This window comes from Ranitomeya imitator, chromosome 3 (assembly GCF_032444005.1).
Source record: "Ranitomeya imitator isolate aRanImi1 chromosome 3, aRanImi1.pri, whole genome shotgun sequence".
NCBI lineage: Eukaryota > Metazoa > Chordata > Amphibia > Anura > Dendrobatidae > Ranitomeya > Ranitomeya imitator.
Genome location: NC_091284.1, coordinates 783,755,018 through 783,775,170, shown reverse-complemented (window position 1 = coordinate 783,775,170; position 20,153 = coordinate 783,755,018). Strand labels below are relative to the sequence as shown.

Sequence of the window (20,153 nt, the reverse complement as noted above, 5' to 3'; positions counted from 1 at the left end):
CAAGGTTGTCCTCAGGCCGTCCTCGTCTCTTGTTACCAAGGTGGTATAGTACTTCCACTGTTACGAGAGCATCGTTCTTCCCTCTTCTCTTTCGGCTCCAGTCCATAAAACGGAATGGGTTCCCCATACCCTGGACAATGTGAGTGCCCTGAGTACGTACGTGTTGAGGACGGCCTCCTTCCAGAGGATGGACACTTCACTTGGGCTTCCTGACGTTTTCAGGAAGGGCTTAGCCGTTTCTTCGGCCATGTTAGCCGAGTGGATTCTTTACACATCCAGAAGTCCTTCCGTGTTAGACATCAGCCTATTTTCACTCCACTCGATCGATCGAGGATTCTTGGGTTCTAGGCACCAGGCGTCAGCAAAGCACGTCTGTCAGCTTTGCGGGTTCATCCAGTCCGCATGCATCATTGAAGCACTATAATTCCCAGACTTCCGCAGACGTGAGTCTGGGCAGGCGGACTCTGCAGGCCGCGGTGGCGCACTTGTAAGTAGCGTTACACAGGGCCTGATCTGATGTTGTCCCCACCCAGGGACTGCTTTGGGACGTCCCACGGTCTGTGTCCCCCAGTGAGGCGAAGGAGAAATGGGGATTTTTGTGTACTTACCGTAAAATCCTTTTCTCAGAGCCATTCATTGAGGGACACAGCTCCCCCCTTTGTGCTTGTATTATAATTTAACATGCTATACTGTCATATATAATTTCACATGCTATACTCTCATATGTTGTTATTGATCTCCTCCTGCTTTTGCACCGAACTGGTTAGCTGAGAGCCAGCAGGGGGGTGTATACTGCAGAGGAGGAGCTAACTTTCTTTGTATCACTTAGTGTCAGCCTCCTAGTGGCAGCAGCATACACCCACGGTCTGTGTCCCCCAATGAAAGGCTCGGAGAAAAGGATTTTACGGCGAGTACACAAAAATCCCTATTTTATTAACAATATTCAAATTGACAACTACACACAATTGTGTCAGCCAAGGAGAATAAACATGTTTACAAACATTTTGAAACAGTTCCCAAGTTCCCCACCCTCCCTCCTCCCCTAAAGCCTTTATAAACAAGAATAGGACAATAGCATACATTGCTTACATAATAAAACAACATCCCACTGGAATCAGTTCCTCTCCATCCAAGGTTTCCAAAGTGTTTCAAAAGTTTTCACACTTTTCCTTTTTTCACCAATACCCTTTTCCATATTAATAACCATATCAGACGGTCTATAAAATTTCTGCAGAGTCGGCGGTACCTCACTCAACCAGTGCCTGGCGATTAGCTTTCGCGCAACATACAGTAATCCAACTATGGCCACTTTATGATGATTTGGAACTCTGATCTCTTCCACATATCCCAAAATATAATAACATACCAGAACTGATAATATAAAATGACCATATTTCCAAGGAAAAACTCAATATAATTATAGGATATACATAAAGAAACCAAGAGCTTTTAAATTCCAAAATATAACAAAAATAATATATTTGTAAAGAAAATAATCACTAATGTCAAGCAAATAATCAAAATTACTTTTATTAATATTACAAAGTACAAGCTAGACAAAAATAAGTGCATACAATAAAATATAATGCAAAAAAGATTACTGGATAGGTCTAATGAACGATAATGCAAACTGGCAGGGGTAGGCAATCCATATAAATGGAGGCACTCAGCAGTATATAAGGTATATACCCAGCGACCATGTATTATAAGCTGGGTGACACAATATTACGTGCATATACAAAAAAAGAGTAGCCAAATATAACCCTAACATAAATGGGCAGAACAAACGCCACAGATCATAGGAACCAATATACTATAAAATATGCCATGTGGCAAAATTACCATGTTCCCATGAGTCCAGAGATAAAGTGCAAGTAGTGCATATATATCAGAGCATATCTTACCCATGGACGCCGAACACCCACCGCACAGATACCCCAATGCGCGTTTCGCCGCTGCTTCTTACCGTCTGACCTCATATGCAGTTTCGCAGACTGCGCCTGTACGGCCGCCCTGCTTCTGAATCCCAGCCACGCAATGTGAATAAATCATAAGACACTGCGGGGCTGGGATTCACAAGTAGTGCGGCCCCACAGGCGCAGACTGCGAGACTGCATATGAGGTCAGATGGGCAGCGCTCACTGCGCCTGCCCCAGGCAGGACAAAAGAGCGCAGGCGCCGGATGATTTGAAAACAGCGCTGAGGAGGCGGCGCCGAGAAGACAGTTGAGTGACGGCTGTGTGGCATGTGCAGCAGGGGGGGAAAGACCTGCCTCCAGGGCTGAAGACAGGTATTTTGGAGAAATTACAAAACGCATTATTTCGGCATTTACAGCACCAATAAGTAAAAGAGCCACCTTGTCAGAATGCAGCATTACTGCTGCACAAGGTGGCTCTTTTAGTTTCTAACGCCTGGGGGGGTGACAGGTTCCCTTTAAATAGCATGACAAATCTGAGCTGCCCCCTACTCCCTCTTTTGCTGAGCTCTCGGCCTCTTCCTCTTGGTTACGTCCCTGCAAAGAGAGGATTTGACGGCAACACCACCAGCAGCGTCACCAACCATGTCTACGCCATCCCATGCAAGTGTTCAGCTTTCCATCCCCCAAACCCTTTAGAGAAATAGAAAATTCCACCCTAACCACCCATGAGCCATGTGCCTGATTGTCAGCATTTCTAAATTCCTGGCATTTGAAATGCTTTACTGGAGACCACCATTTTAGAAAAACTGATGTCGGTGGCTGTCCGGCAGTACAATGTTCCCAGCCGCCACTACTTCTTTGCCATATGGGCCATCCCTGCCCTGCGCACACACGTTTCTGACCAGATAAGATGTGCTCTGCGCAACGTCATGATTGACAAGGTCCATGTTGCAACAGAAACGTGGACCAGTAAACATGGGCAGGGACACTATATCTCCCGAACTGCCCATTGGGTCAATATAGTGGCGGCTGGTACAGAGGCGGAAGGCGTTCCTGCAAATGTCCTTTCACTACCAAGGATTGCTGGATGTTGTCTCCACCACCTCCTCATCCGGTCACAGTGAGTCGTGGACCACGAATTTCAGCACAGCCAGGGGGAAACGCCAGCAGGCTGTCCCGCAACTCATTTGTTTGGGGGACACATCTCACACCGCATAGGAGCTGTGGACGGGGATCAAACAGCAGACAAATAAGTGGTTGGTACCCGTGAACATCAAGCCTGGCCTGGTAGTTTGCGATAACTAACGAAATCTGGTAGGAACTCTGGTCCTAGCCAGTATGACTCACATTCCTTGCCTGGTGCATGTGCTGAACTTGGTGGTGCAGAGCTTCCTGAAAAAACTACCCAAATATGTCCGCTTTGCTGCTGAAAGTGCACGCCGTGTGTGGGCGCACGTTCAGTATTTTTACCTTGCTACTGGTCGCCTGTCAGCGCTGGAGTGTCACTTCTGCCTTCCAGGTCACCGCCTCATATATGACGTATCAACAAGATGGAGCTCCATCTTGCATTTGCTGGAGAGACTGTGCGAAAAGCAGCAGGCAATAGTGGAGTTTTAGCCTCAGACACACTAGTCTCTCGGCAGAACACCACTTTACCACGAATGAGTGGGCCTCCATATAGGAAGTGCGTGCCATGTTGCGCTACTTTGAATATTTCACCAACATGGCCAGCGCTGATGATGCCATCATCAGCGTTACTATCCCACTTCTATATCTGCTTGAAAAAACTCTTCAGGCGATGATGGATGAGGTGGTGGCACAGGAGGACCAGGCAACATTCACACCTTTATCAGACCTGTCATCCACACATGACTTAGAGGGTGGGTTCCTGTACCTACAGCAGCAAGGGTCCAACTAAGGTACAGTTTTGGAGGAGGAGGATGTTGAGAAACTGTGTTTCCAGCAGGATGGCACTTCAAGCTGCTCACAGGTATTACTCGAGCGTGGCTGGGGGGGGGGGGAGACAGAGGAGCCAGACCATACACTTCCCACTAAGGACCACTTGCTGTGGACTCTGGGCTGCCTGGCACACATGAGCTAATACATGCTGCTGTTCCTATGCAACAACCGTGGCTTGCCCGTATTATTGCCAGTTCTGATTACTGAGTTGCCAACCTGCTGGATCACCGCTACAAGGACAACTTACCATCCTTACTTCTGTCCTTAGACAAGGATCGCAAAATGCGTGAATACAAGCACACGCTGGTAGAGAAACTACTAATGACTTTCCCTCATGACAGCGGGGGCGCAGTGGAAGAACAAAGCGGAGGAGGAAGTTTCAGGGGCACCAGCACCTCCAAAGGCAGGGTTAGCATTCTCGAAATGTGGAAGCAATTCCTTCTCACACCTCAACATCCGGTATCTGGATGAGATCCTCAGACCTATTGTGAAACCATATGCTGGTGCGGTTGGCCCCGGGATCCCTCTGATGCATGACCATGCCAGACCTCATGTGGCTGAAGTGTCAGTAGTTCCTGCATGAAGCCATTGATCCTATGGACTGGTGTGCCCGTTCCCCATACCTGAATCCAATAGAGCACATCTGGCACATCATGTCTCGTTCTATCCACCAATGCCACGTTACACCACAGACTGTACAGGAGTTGACTGATGCTTTATTCCAGGTCTGGGAGGAGATCCCTCAGGACAACATCCGTCTCATCAGGAGAATGCCCAGGGGTTGTAGGAAGTCAAAATAATACAGGAGGGCAATATGGAGAGGGATACACATGAGGCCTGTCAAAACACAACACTAAGAGTATAACAGAAAAAGCTACAGGCCATGTGCACAGGGATCACCTTGGATAATCAAATACTTTATTTGGTACAACAGACAGCTGAAAAAAACACACATAAAAATATTTAAAAGTCATAAAATGACATGTATACTATACAAATATTTGGCTCATAATAGAGCTGCAGCCCTCAAAAAAGTGACATCTATAACAGTGTATCTACAAGTGGATAAGATCAGCACACCAAAAAATTCAAAGACGAATTATTGTACACGTCATCAAAAAAGATCATGGAGACACTAATTGCAATAAGTATATAATAATACTATAAAGCAATATAAAGAACGCACAACAAAATGTGTGCAATGACCTATACACTGATCACAGCACCGGACCATAAGACGCACCTAGGTTTTAAGGAGGAAATTAGGGAAAAAAATTTAAGCAAAAAATGTGGTCAATTCTGTACTTAATATCCCCTATCCTGGTATATATATATGGTCCCCTCATCCCCATCCTGGTATACATGGCACCCTCATCCCTATCCTGGTAAGAATGGTCCCCCTGATCCCGATCCTGGCAGGAATGATCACCCTCATCCCTAGCCTAGTATGCAGGGCCCCCATCTTGTCCTAGTATACATGGCCCCCATCCCTATCGCGGTATGCAAGGGCCCCATCCCTATCGTGGTATGCAGGGCCCCATCCCTATCGCGGTATGCAAGGGCCCCATCCCTATCGTGGTATGCAGGGCCCCATCCCTATCGTGGTATGCAGGGCCCCATCCCTATCGTGGTATGCAGGGCCCCATCCCTATCGTGGTATGCAGGGCCCCATCCCTATCGTGGTATGCAGGGCCCCATCCCTATCGTGGTATGCAGGGCCCCATCCCTATCGTGGTATGCAGGGCCCCATCCCTATCGTGGTATGCAGGGCCCCATCCCTATCGTGGTATGCAGGGCCCCATCCCTATCGTGGTATGCAGGGCCCCATCCCTATCGTGGTATGCAGGACCTCATCCCTATCGTGGTATGCAAGGGCCTCATCCCTATCGTGGTATGCAGGGCCCCATCCCTATCGTGGTATGCAGGGCCCCATCCCTATCGTGGTATGCAGGACCTCATCCCTATCGTGATATGCAAGGGCCCTATCCCTATCGTGGTATGCAAGGGCCTCATCCCTTTCGCGGTATGCAAGGGCCTCATCCCTATCGCGTTATGCAGGGGCCCATCACTATCGTGATATGCAAGGGCCTCATCCCTATCGTGGTATGCAAGGGCCTCATCCCTATCGTGGTATGCATGGCCCCATCCCTATCGTGGTATGCATGGCCCCATCCCTATCGTGGTATGCAGGGCCCCATCCCTATCGTGGTATGCATGGCCCCATCCCTATCGTGGTATGCAGGGCCCCATCCCTATCGTGATATGCAGGGCCCCATCCCTATCGTGGTATGCAGGGCCCCATCCCTATCGTGATATGCAAGGGCCTCATCCCTATCGTGGTATGCAAGGGCCTCATCCCTATCGCGGTATGCAAGGGCCTCATCCCTATCGTGTTATGCAGGGGCCCATCCCTATCGTGGTATGCAGGGCCCCATCCCTATCGTGATATGCAAGGGCCCTATCCCTATCGTGGTATGCAAGGGCCTCATCCCTATCGCGGTATGCAAGGGCCTCATCCCTATCGTGTTATGCAGGGGCCCATCCCTATCGTGGTATGCAAGGGCCTCATCCCTATCGTGGTATGCAAGGGCCTCATCCCTATCGTGGTATGCATGGCCCCATCCCTATCGTGGTATGCATGGCCCTCATCCCTATCGTGGTATGCATGGCCCCCATCCCCATCCTGATATGCATGGCCTCATCAGAAAACATTAAAAAAAGCAAACCATTACACGTACCTTCCCAGCGCTCCCTCGCAGCGTCCTGCTCTGGTGCCAGCAGCTGGTTTATGCTTGTAAGCAGCACATGGTGGGGACGTCATGCTCTGCTCACAGGTAGAGCACAGCTGTCAGAATACTCACTGCTCTGCGTGCCGGGAATGAGCAGTGGGTTTTCAATGCTCTTCAGTAGAGCACACAGTGTCAGCCGCCGGGGATCACGTATGCCGCTACTTAAGAGAAATGAATATTCATCTCTCTCCACGCCCATAGAGGTGAATATTCATTTCTCTTAAATAGCAGTACACGTTACTGCCCGGCAGGGAGGCTCTGGCTGACACTGTGCCCACTGCGGAAGAGCAATGAATACTCATTGCTCTCTGCACACAGTCCCGGAGTGCAGAGCAGTGAGTATTCCGGCAGCCGCCCTTCGGCTTGCGAACAGCGCATGACGTCCCTGCCATGTGCTGCATACAAACATAAAGCAGCTGCTGGCAACGGAGCAGGATGCTGCGAGGGAATGCCGGGAAGGTAAGTGTAATGTTTTGTTTTTTTTCTGATGGGGCCATGCATACCAAGATGGGGGTGGGTGGGAGCCAATCATAAGGATGGGGCCATGCATACCAGGAGTGGCTTTGGGGGCCAATCATACCAGAATAAGGATGGGGCCATGCATACCAGGACTGCGATGGGGGCAAATGAGACCAGGATTCTATAGAGTAATGAATATTCATTGCCATCCACACCCATGGGCTTGGAATGCAGCGAATATTAATTTATCTTTAGCAGCGGGCACAGGAGTTAGCCGCAGCCGCCAGCTCCAACCTCCTGTGACCCTCTGCTCCGCTGATGCAGCTCCCCCACCACAGCCAGAGCCAGTACATCTGGACTAGAAGACGCACACCCCATTTCCCTCCACATTGTTGGAGGAAAAAAGTGCGTCTTGCAGTCCGAAAAATATGGTAAACATGAATATAAGTCCTCAAGTAACATAGAGCCGTGTGAGGATAAATACAAAAGGTTAGATAGAGAATATTCATTACTATCCTATGGAAAAACTATTAGCACACACTGCAATAATATGGCAGAGTCCTGTAGAAAAAAGTGCAATATTAGCAAAATTAAAGTGCATTTACAAACAAGTACCGTAAATCCTGATAAAGGATGAAGTGCAATATTTAGACAAGAAATGTCCAATGAGAGAAAAATGGACACATAATTTCCACCTAGATAAAGGGTGGAATACATTGGATCTAAGATACCTCCCAAAGTGTAAGTGGGCAAGGTGGTCCTGCCTAAAAAAGAAGAGTCACATGCAGAGGGCTGGAGAAATGGGGTTATAAGGAGGTCATACAGGCACGTGGAGACCACACACACTACTGAGCATCATTTTCTTGTCTTGAGACATTTCCCCTGAAGTTGAATCAGCCTGTAATTTGATTTTGATTATCATTCCAAATCCAGACCTCCATGTGATATTAATTTTGGTTTACAGTGATCATTTTTATGTTTTATTGTTCTCAACGCATTCCACTATGTAATGAATAAAGATTTGCAACTGGAATATTTCATTCAGTGATATCTAGGATGTGGTATTTTAGTGTTCCCTTTATTTTTTTGAGTAGTGTATTACTACCTCCTACTTGGACTGTTATACCTACATACATAACAACTTGGACCTCAGCCTTCTGGTTCAAGACAATTGTTTAGTTTTGTATTTTATTCTGTTATTTCCATTAGTTCCACTTTAAAAATAAAAAAATACCAAATAAACTGTGTTGGCTACCTCCTACTTTGCTTGTTACACAAACATCTCCACCTTCACTGGCACTTCAGCCTCCTGGTTCAAGTTTTTTTAAATTATTTTAAGTCAGTGCCCTATCCCCATTGATAGAGGGGTGCAAGAACCTTTGTCCACCCCCTCACAACAGAACCCCTTTAAGTAATTTCCCTATCCACACTTGATTGCAGGGCAATTGTCCTGCTCTTACCCCCTTTTTGCATCCTTTTGCAGCACCCTACCCAAAATTTCTTGTTAAATAATTGTAAAAGCTGGATAGTGGATTACCTAGGCCCGTGACCTAAGTTAGGCACTCTTAAGATGGTGATATTTATAGATATCATCAGTCCTAAAACTGTCCTCTGAGTGCAGCCCGTAATTGATGATCTCTGAACAGTGAATAGTCAGGAAGATTTTAAGCTAGTTGTAACTGTGGGAATTTGCGAAGCATACCCCATTCTGCAATGTACGATAGAAAAAAAATCCTCCCCAAAATTCATTATTCTAATTAAACAGGGAAGCGCCCATCACCCTAGTCTTTAGGTAAGTAGAGTTTCCATACTGGGGAATTATAGAAGAGGTATAGAAATTTGGAATGCAATTTCATTTTTAGAAGGTTGACCCTTCCAACCAGAGTAAGAGAGAAGGGCCTCCCTCGTTAGCGCCATCAAAGGTGTGAGATTATCCTCAAGAAACTGGCTTCTCCCAACCTCGCTCCAGGTGATTGACAAGTCTCTCCGTATGTGCGCATGTTTCTGCAGTCCCTGGGCTCCTCTCGTCTCTGCCTGTGGGTCTTGCCTGTTTCTTTGAATTGTTTTTGTGCAGCTAGGGTCGGATTCATCCTACCCAAATCAACTGAAAGGTTCTCTTTAAAGAGAACCTGTCACCAGGTTTGGCCAATAAGAGATACAGCCATCACCTTTCAGGTCTGATATACAGCATTCTATAATGCTGTATATCTGCCCCCAAACCGACTTGCAAGAGAAGAAGAAGAATAACTCTTATACTCACCTGCGGGGCGGTCCGGTCAGATGGGTGTCGCTGGTCTTGGTCCGGCGCCTTCCTTCTTCTTGTGATGTCGCCCTCCCGCTTGCTTCGTGTGGATGACGCGTCTCTTCGGCACCGCGCTCCTGCTCATGTGTACTTCTCTGCCCTGTTGATAGCAGAGCAAAGTACTGCAGTGCGCAGGTGCCGGGAAAAGTCAAAGAGCCTTGGCGCATGCACACTGCAGTACTTTGCTCTGCCCTTGATAGGACAGATAAGTACGCCTGTGCAGGAACGCTGTGCCGAGGAGACTGTGTGGATGACAAAGGGATGCGTTATCCACATGAAGCAAGCAGGAGGACGGGCATTGTAAGAAGATGGGAGGCGCCGGACCAAGACTAGAGACGCCCATCGGACCGGACCACAGGTGAGCATAATAAAAGTTATTTTTCTTCCGTTACAGGTCTAGTTGAGGCAGATATACAGCCATTGCCACGGCCAATCAGCGACGGGCACAGTCCGCCGGCAAAATGGCCGCTCCTTCCTCCCCGCAGTCAGTGCCCGCCCTATACTCCCCTCCAGTCAGCCCTCACACAGGGTTAATGCCAGCGTTAATGGACCGCGGTGTAACGCAATAGTAAAAAGATCTAATGTTACAAATAATAAAAAAAAACAACCTTATTCTCACCCTCCGACGTGTCGCCCTGTCCTCGGCAGTGCAAGCGGCAGGTTCTGGTGTCAAGGATTCTATGCGAGAAGGACCTGCCATGACGTCACGGTCATGTGACCGCGACGTCATCATAGGTCCTGCGCTCATACCAACCCTGGGACCAGAAGCTGCCGCGTGCACCGCACACAGGCGCCAGGACTACAAGGGGCCTTCGGAGAGTGAGTATATGCTTATTTTTTATTTAAAGTCTTTTTTAACCTGTTACATACGTGGCTGGGCAATATACTACGTGACTGGGCAATATACTATGTGACTGGCCAATATACTACGTGTCTGTGCTGTATACTACGTGGCTCTGTGCTGTATACTACGTTGATGTTCAATATACTACGTCACTGGGCAATATACTACGTGGCTGTGCAATATACTACATGGCTGGGCAATATACTACGTCACTGGGCAATATACTACGTGGGCTGTGCAATATACTACGTGGCTGGGCAATATACTATGTCACTGGGCAATATACTACGTGGTTGGGCAATATACTACGCCACTGGGCAATATACTACGTAGCTGGGCAATATAGTACGTGACTGGGCAATATACTATGTGGCTGGGCAATATACTACGTGGGCTGTGCAATATACTACGTGGCTGGGCAATATACTACGTCACTGGGCAATATACTACGTGGTTGGGCAATATGCTATGTGGTTGGGCAATATACTACGTCACTGGGCAATATACTACGTAGCTGTGCAATATAGTACGTGACTGGGCAATATAGTACGTGGCTGGGCAATATACTACGTGGGCTGTGCAATATACTACGTGGCTGGGCAATATACTACGTCACTGGGCAATATACTACGTCACTGGGCAATATACTACGTAGCTGGGCAATATAGTACATGACTGGGCAATATACTATGTGGCTGGGCAATATACTATGTGGCTGGGCAATATACTATGTGGCTGGGCAATATACTATGTGGCTGGGCAATATACTATGTGGCTGGGCAATATACTATGTGGCTGGGCAATATACTATGTGGCTGGGCAATATACTATGTGGCTGGGCAATATACTATGTGGCTGGGCAATATACTATGTGGCTGGACAATATACTATGTGGCTGGGCAATATACTATGTGGCTGGGCAATATACTATGTGGCTGGGCAATATACTACGTGGCTGGGCAATATACTATGTGGCTGGGCAATATACTATGTGGCTGGGCAATATACTATGTGGCTGGGCAATATACTATGTGGCTGGGCAATATACTATGTGGCTGGGCAATATACTACGTGGGCTGTGCAATATACTACATGGACATGCATATGCTAGAATACCCGATGCGTTAGAATCGGGCCACCATCTAGTAAGGTTTATAAGGACTATAAGTATATAAGGTCTGCCTAATCAAAAGATATGATGCTCAGAATACATGTTTCTTTTTAGTAATCGGATGACAAGCTTTTATATTCTTTACCTAGTTGTTCTAAGGGCAGGTGCAGACAATCATGTTTTTGATCTGAGTGCGAATCGGCAAAACATTGGATGATAGTTAATCGGACAGTGTGACTCCGAGGAAAAATTGTTGCTCCTATCATCCCACTATATAAGTGCAGATGAATACAGAGCTTATACAAGAGCCTCAATAAAGTCCCATTGTCATGGTCATTTCATTGAAGGTTGCACTGTTTGTAGGAACTTCCACCTACTTCCATATTGAGTCATAACGTCAATGTTTTTGCTTGTATTCCAGGTGTGCTGTTTGCTGTTTTTGCTCTTTGCATGTTCGGACTGTACAGTGTGATGCCTATTGTGATAAGAGTCACCAGCGCCACTTCTGTTAACCTGGGTATCCTGACCGCTGATCTCTACAGCCTCTTCTTTGGCCTCTTTTTATTTGGGTACAATGTAAGAACAACCTCTAACAAAAGTTCATTATTTTCATCTTCTTTAAATGTCTCTTCTTCCTATTGTAACTTCTCTGATTGTAGGTAGTGATATGGGCTTTGTGTAGGAAAAAGAAAACCTGTGTACAGCTCGGCAGTTGTAATCTCAAGGTGGCCAAACTTTTTAGATGGCTCTTGGCCCACTTATTTGGCAGCCAGGTGTTTTTCTTGGTCACACCATACACATGCTTGCTGGGATTAAAAAAAAAGGGTATTTAGCTGCCAAAAGCCTTGTTTCCTGTGAAAAGTGAAGGAATCAGTCATGTTGTCATCAACATGCCTGACCGGCATCAGCCATCGGAAAGTAGTCAGGTCTAGAAGACTCTAAAGCCTTCTATACTCATTAGATAGTTGTTAGCCAAACGTTTAGCCAACCGCTATTTCGCCAATCTCGTCCTTACACTGGAGCGCTTGGCTTGATAGAACTGATGTCGAAATTCTCTGTTGGCAGCTTGTCTCCGAGAAAACTATAGGATCTGCTTTTGGAAATCCAATGAGCCAGATCCTTCTTTTCTCCAATATCTTCTGTTGGGTAGTTTCTGTACATATTACACTGTCAGTTGAGTCTGCCAATATGGGTGGGATTTTCTGAAATTCTTACTAATTGGAAGACAACCTAATAACAGAATAAAAAAGTCATACTTTTCTCCAGAATCTGACTTTTTCTCCTACGCTGGCACTTCATTGGTCTCCATCGGACCGGAAATAACATTCTGACCCTGCAGTCAATCGGTGGTCTCAACAGTCCGGTTGTAATGCCAACACTTTTAGTCTGGTGGAAACCAGCTGCGGTAAACATGACTTCTATTGGGATGATGTCCGATTGTTAAGTTTTAATGGCAGAAAGCCACTTTAAGGAAGGCTTTCATTGGAAGATACAAGGATCTATCCATCATATTCTATACTAGAGCTAATGTGCCAAAGGTGTTTAAGAAGATAAAATGCAATTTCAGATGAACAGATCCTGCATGTCATTGTGGCTGTCAGGATTGTTAATTCGCCAGTTTTTCTTTTAACCAAGATATCTACCTAAGAAAATCAGTAGATCAAAATTTATGGTAATTCAGCTCCACTTTAGGAACTTCTAAATACTATAAAAGTAGCAAGTATAAAGTGTATCTCATGTTAAGGGCTTGTGATATGTCCTTGCATTACATGGACTGACCATTGATTTTTGACAAGCATTGCGTAATTCTATGTTTTCCCTGTGGAGGCGCTGTAAGATCATTGAACGGTTAGGCTATTTTCACACATCAGGTTTTCAGTGTCAGGCTAAATCCGGCAAATGTTGGAAAAACTGGATCCGGCGCAGATTGTGAAAAACTGATGAGACGGATCCGTTTTTATTAGATTATTGGATAAAAAAAAATTTGTAGCATGCTCCGTTTAAAAAACCGGATCAGGCTGCCGGATCAGCCTTTTTCCGGATCCGGCACCTTCTGGCTCCCATAGGCTTCCATTCTAGCAAACAGCCGGAAGCGCCGGATCCGGAGCTTCAGGCTTTTTCGCCGGAGACCAAAAACGTTGCAGTGGACGTTTTTTTCAAGAAACCAGAAGCGGCAGATTTGCCAGATCCGGCGAAAACCGGACAAAACGCAATGTCATCCGGTGCAATCAGGCACTAATACAAGTCTATGGGAAAAAAAACCTGATCCGGCGGCAACATTCGCCTGATCCGTTTTTTTGAAAATTAGCCCAATTTAGCCTGATGGCGAAAACCTGATGTGTGAAAGTAGCCTTACTCCTAGCTACCTTCTCAGATTGTAGGTGGGGATTTGGATAGTAGGACGTAATGGGATCATTTTTTCTCAACTTCTCAAAAAAAAGGGTGTAAAAAGCATCCAATATTTCCAAGAAAACGGTGACATATGCCTGTACTTTCAACAATAGTAGGAATGTACTTTTCAATATATATTTTCTGAGAAGTCTCCTTCCTTCATCGTTTATAAGACATTTCTTCCCCTACCTCTTGTCATCCTCTCTGGGGGGGGCTGGGAAGATGCACATATCCATCTTGGTCAGATAAGACTATTTGCACACTCACTGTGGTGTCCTTATACTCTATGGATAGGGGAGCAGGAAGCGGAAACAGGCAGAGGAAAAAATACAAGGATCAGGGTGAAACATCTAACCGAACAGATACCTCAGCCCAGAGCTGATTCACAACCAGAGAGCTCAACTTTTCTGTGTAGTTTCCTTCATCCTGCGGCAGCTTGTCTTTTTGTGCTAGACAATGAATGAAGAGCAGGAATCCCTCTCTGCGTGCTGAGATCACTGGTGCTCGTATTCTCTCACCAGCTCAGAGTGGATTATAAATTTGAAAGTGAGCCTATAGACTGGAAAATGTAGGCTGAGCCATCTAACGGCCAAATATGTTATTCCTATGTACTCACTGCTTATTCTACAAAGTTTTTTGAAACGATGATTACCCTTTAAGAGTGTGAAAATGTGGGCGAGTCTAAAAATGTTTTTCTTTTTTTTTTTTTAGTTTTCTCTTCTCTACATCCTAGCATTTGTTGTGATCATGGTGGGATTCATTATGTACTGCAGTACAGCAACTTATCGTATGGAACCTACACCAGCACAGACTAGTGGAGGCTTGGAGAATAGCGCTATGAAGGATGACGAGATGCCTGCGGAGCCGGCCACACCCCTGCAGTACATGCCTGAGGAGATATCCAGAGATTGAACACAACCAACAACCACATTGCCTTTGCCTTTTTTATATTAAACAAAGAAACTATATTTGATCTATTTTTGTTATATTTTTTTTTAGAAATTTTTTTACTTTTTCTTTTTCTTTTTTTTTGACCAATATATGCCACATTCAGGTTCCTACTCCCAGCTTGCCAGCTATTTGCCTTGCACACCTGTTTATAAGGAAGCTGCTATGCGCACCAGTTACACTCTAAACCTAGAACACGTGGAAATCTGTTTTTAGTTTTCGGTGACTTGATATTTATTCATACTTTTACCTTTTTTTTATATATATAAATAAGTACATTTTTATAATTGATAATTTTGCATTGACAACTTTTTAACTCAGTTTGACTATAGAAATGTAAAAATATCCAGTTGTTACAAATTCAGAAAAATTTTTGTTTTGTTTTTTAAATGTAATATTTGTAATTTACTATTACAGAAATATGTCTGACTTAAGAGAATTCTTTAACACAATTTTAAAGTAGTTAAGGAATCTGAATTAATGGCCTTAGGTTGCTGCCTAAATTTAAAAAAAAAAAAACACATGTACTTGACTCCTGGACTGAGACCTCTCCTTCACTTTTAAGTCATGTGTCCTCTGCTGGACTCTTAACATAAACAATATTTTAAGACTGCTGCAGCCAATCAGGGAGGTATGTATAGACTTTCTTTAGTTTAAGAAGCATCTTGGGGCCATTAATATGGGATTATCCAGTAGCAGACAATCCCTTTTAATAATCCCAAAGATCCCAGCAAAATGACTCTCTGGAGGATCCAACATCTTCATGCAGTAGACAGACCTTCCATGGATTTCAGTGAGAATGGTGTAATTCTCAATTTCCCCTCCGGGAGCGCTGCAGAATAATCGAGCACTTGCTCTGTTATTCCCAAACAGAATTGAGCTGAATTCTGTGGTCTTACCAGCATTGCTACCTGTTACTAGCTTATTTAGGGTTGACTTTTTGAAGACCAGATTGCCAGAAGCAAATGGATTGATCGTAAAGAGCCAGACACCGTGATATTTTTATGCTCTTTTTTTTTTTTATTATAGACCTTTTGTCCCATGTTAATAATTACTGTATTTATTAATTGTGCTGCAGTTTGATTTTATCTGCACTGATTTTAAAACCTCAAGTTTGTAATTGTAAAAAAAAAAATATTGGTATTTATTAGAGTTTATATTCCTTTTTAAAACTCTTAAAATCTTGCATTGTTTTTTTTTTTTTTTTTAGAAAAAGTACCTGATCTGTGATTAACATGCTGTTTTGGTAAGAGGTGCCTTATATCTAGAGATTTTAGGGATTTTTTTAGGTTAAAAGGATTTGGTCTAACCCCATAACTGTAGTATAAACCTGCAGTCATGTGTCCAACCGCCCCCTTTTCTTGCTACCCTATAGCCACTAGGACAAAAGTAGTGAAACCGCAAATAACTGCAGGGTCAGCCTTTTGTTTGAGTCTGCATGGGTGTTAGTCTAATAAAAAATATGCTATTTAAGTACAGGTTTTTTTTATACATTTTTTTTTATTATTTTTTTTACTAAAGTGTGTGATATATCTGCATAACCTGCGAAGACCAACCTTCAAATGCTGTACAGATCACAAAGGATCATAAAAATATTTGGCATGCGAATCTCATAGATGGCAGAGCTATTTGTATATTTTTGATTCTTACTATTGGGTTATTGGGGGTTTGTTGTTCTTCTATTTTCCCACCAAGATAACTTCCAGCTCCAAAGCAAATAGGTGGCGGATCAAACAGCCAATGAGAATACAGCATGATGGCACTAGAACAACTTGTTGACACGAAACTTTGAATTATGTGCTTGGAAGAGGACATGGTACCAATGAATGACATACATACCTTGGTTCTAGGGAGGTCCGTGCTGTGTGTTATCAGCAAAAACATGTAACACGTCTGAATGAGGCCTAGCCAAATGTCACGATACTGGCAATGTATTAAGACACTAAATGCCTATGACCATTATATTTGTTTTATCTGTACAAAGTAACAAAAAAAGTTATTTAAAATAGCTGTAAAATAAATTTCATATGTTTGTAAAATTAATTTAAATGTTTTTGTTTTTTTTTATGTTCTTTTATGTGAAGATCTCCCCGCGTGAGGACTTGTATACTGGGATAAACTGGATAAATACTTGTTTCGTCTCTAATGTTGGTGTCATATATATAGGTGCTTGTCACCAAATTTAGAATATAATCAAAAAGGTAATTTACTTCAGTTCTTCAATACAAAAAGTGGAACTCGTATATTATATAGTCATTACAAACTGTGATCTAGTTCAAGTGTTTATTTCTGTTAATGTTGATGATTATGGCTTACAGCCAATGAAAACCCAACAGTCATTATCTTAGTAAATTAGAATAATTAACAAAAACACCTGCAAAGGCTTCGTAAGCGTTTAAAAAGGTCCCTTAATCTGATTCAGTAGGCTCCACAATCACGGGGAAGACTGCTGACTTGACAGATGTAGAGTAGGCAGTCACTGACACACTCCACAAGGAGGGTAAGCCATTAAAGGTCATTGCTAAAGAAGCTGGCTGTACACACAGTGCTGTATCCAAGCATATTAATGGAAAGTTGAGTGGAAGGAAAAAAGTGTGGTAGAAAAAGGTACACAAGCAACTGGGATAACTGCAGCCTTGAAAGGATTAAGAAGAGGCCATTCAAAAATTTGGGGGAGATTCACAAGGAGTGGACTGCTGCTGTAGTCATTGCTTCAAGAGCCACCACACACAGACGTATCCAGGACATGGGCTACAAGTGTCGCATTCCTTGTGTCAAGTCACTCATGACCAATAAACAATGCCAGAATCGTCTTACCTGGGCCAAGGAGAAAAAGAACTGGACTGTTGCTCAGTGGTCGAAGGTGTTGTCTTCAGATTAAAGTAAATTTTGCATTTCATTTGGAAATCAAGGTCCCAGAGTCTGGAAGAAGAATGGAGAGGCCACAATCCAAGCTGCTGGAAGTCTAGTGTGAAGTATCCACAATCGGTGATGGTTTGAGGAGCCATGTCATCTTCTGGTGTATGTCCACTGCGTTTTATCAAGATCAAAGTCAGCGCAGTCGTCTACCAGAAAATTTTACAGCACTTCATGCTTCCCTCTGCCGACAAATTTTTTTGGAGATGGAAGTTTCAATCTCCAGCAGGACTTGGCCCCTGTGCACACTGCAAAAAGTACCAATACCTGGTTTAAAAACAACAGTATAGCTGTGCTTGATTGGCCAGCAAACTCGCCTGACCTTAACCCCATAGAGAATCTATGGGGTATTGTCAAGAGGAAGATGAGAGACACCAGACCCAACAATGCAGACGAGCTGAAGGCTGCTATGAAACCAACCTGGGCTTCCATAACAGCTCCGCAGTACCACAGGCTGATCGCCTCGATGCCATGCCGCATTAATGCAGTAATTGATGCAAAAGGAGCCCCGACCAAGTATTGAGTGCATTTACTGAACATACATTTCAGTAGGCCAACATTTCAGATTTTTTTCAAGCTGGTGTTATAAAGTATTCTAATTTACTGAGATAATGACTTTTGGGTTTTCATTGGCTGTAAGCCATAATCATCAACATTAACAGAAATAATCAATGGAAATAGATCACTCTGTAATGACTCTATATAATGAGTTTATACTCATACTTTTTGTATTTAAGAACTGAAATAAATTAACTTTTGATGAGAAGCACCTGCATATGCAGGGAAGTTCCGAGCAGTAGACCAACTCTAACATTATAGTAAGACAAGTAGAAAGTGTCTGAAAGAGAACTATAAAAAAATTTAGCTCCAGTTACGATTTTCAACGTTGCTTCTTGTTTCGTGATAATTACAATTCCATAACCGATCATTTTAGGACTTGGTTTTTACAGGATCGGTTTCAGTTTTAAGTTGCACCATATAGCATTAAATCTTTTATTGAGGTGTTGGAGGGATGAGTATGAAAATAAATATTAATTACACATGCCATGTGCTATTAACTTGTGATGAGCGAATATACGAATTACTCGAGATTTCTCGAGCATGCTCGGGGGTCCTCCGAGTATTTTTTAGTGCTCGGAGATTAAGTTTTTATTGCCGCAGCTGAATGATTTACATCTATTAGCCAGCATAAGTACATGCGGGGATTGCCTGGGTGCTAGGGAACCCCCACATGTAATCAAGCTGGCTAAGAGATGTAAATCATTCAACTGCAGCAAGAAAAACAATCTCTGAGCACTAAAAAATACTCGGAGGACCCCCGAGCATGATCGAGAAATCTCGAGTAACGAGTATATTCGCTCATCACTACTAGTGTTGAGCGACTTTTACTTTTATTGGATCGGGTCGGGTTTCACGAAACCCGACTTTTTCAAAAGTCGGGTCGAGTGAAGTCGGCCGATCCTATAAAAAAGTCGGGGTCGGCCGAAACTCGAAACCCAATGCAGTGCATTGGGTTTCCAATGGTTCTCAGGGTCTGAAGGAGAGGAAACTCTCCTTCAGGCCCTGCGATCCATATTTAAGTGTAAAATAAAGAATTAAAATAAAAAATATCGCTATACTTACCCTCTGACGCGCCCTGGTACTAACCGGGAACCTTCCTTCCTTCGAATCAGCGCTTCCAGGACCTGCGGTGACGTCGCGGCTTGTGATTGGTCGCGCGACCGCCCATGTGACCGCTCGCGTGACCAATCAGAAGCCGTGACGTCACCGCAGGTCCTGGAAGCGCTGATTCGAAGGAAGGAAGGCTGCCGGAAAGAAGCAGGGCGCGTCCGAGGGTGAGTATATACCTAATAGGAGGTAGTGGTCAACTGTGTCAAAGGTAGAGGACAGGCCTAGAAGGAGGAGAATATAAAATTGTCTGTTAGCTTTGGTTGTAAGTAATTAGTAATTTTGGTCAGGGCAGTTTCAGTGGAATGATTGGGGGTGGAAGCCAGATTGTAGGTTGTCGAAGAGCGAGTTAGATAATAAGTGAGAGCAAAGTTCAGCAAGAACATGCTGCTCGAGGAATTTGAAAGCGAATGGGAGCAGCGATATGGGGCGATAGCTGGACATAGTGGTAGGGTCGAGGGATGGCTTTTTGAGGATAGTTGTGATTGTGGTATTTTTGAAACCAGAAGGGAAGGTACCAGAAGTTAGTGATAGGTTGAAGAGATGGGTTAGGGATGGGATAAGTGTGGTGGTGAGGTTGGGGGGTCAACTTCACTAGTGGTGAGGTGTGATTTGGAGAAATAAGTGAGCTCTCCTTCAGTGATTTTGGAGAGTGAGGTTATGGGGGAAGGACATTGGTCTGCTATACAAAGGAGTTGTGATAGTCGAACATTAAAGATTTTCCTTGTTTGGTCGGTCTTTTTGAAGTGCGTGAAAACGTCTATAGCCAGGAAAAAAATACTACAGCCAGAGTGCCCTTTTATTTGCAACACGTGGATGAGACCAAAAAGAGATCCACATGTTATAGC

At 44.3% G+C, this 20,153-nt stretch overlaps 1 protein-coding gene across 2 annotated transcripts in view; it reads left to right on the top strand.

Moving 5' to 3' along the window:
* The window catches only part of SLC35F2 (solute carrier family 35 member F2), a 64,102-nt gene extending 47,338 nt beyond the window's left edge, over positions 1 to 16,764 (top strand). For both annotated transcript variants that reach the window (XM_069759136.1, XM_069759135.1), the window contains exons 7-8: positions 11,804 to 11,958; positions 14,485 to 16,764. In XM_069759136.1, coding sequence (XP_069615237.1) covers positions 11,804 to 11,958; positions 14,485 to 14,685 — 356 coding nt within the window. In that variant the 3' untranslated portion in view covers positions 14,686 to 16,764. The remainder of the gene's footprint in view (positions 1 to 11,803; positions 11,959 to 14,484) is intronic.
* Positions 16,765 to 20,153: the final 3,389 nt, after the last annotated feature.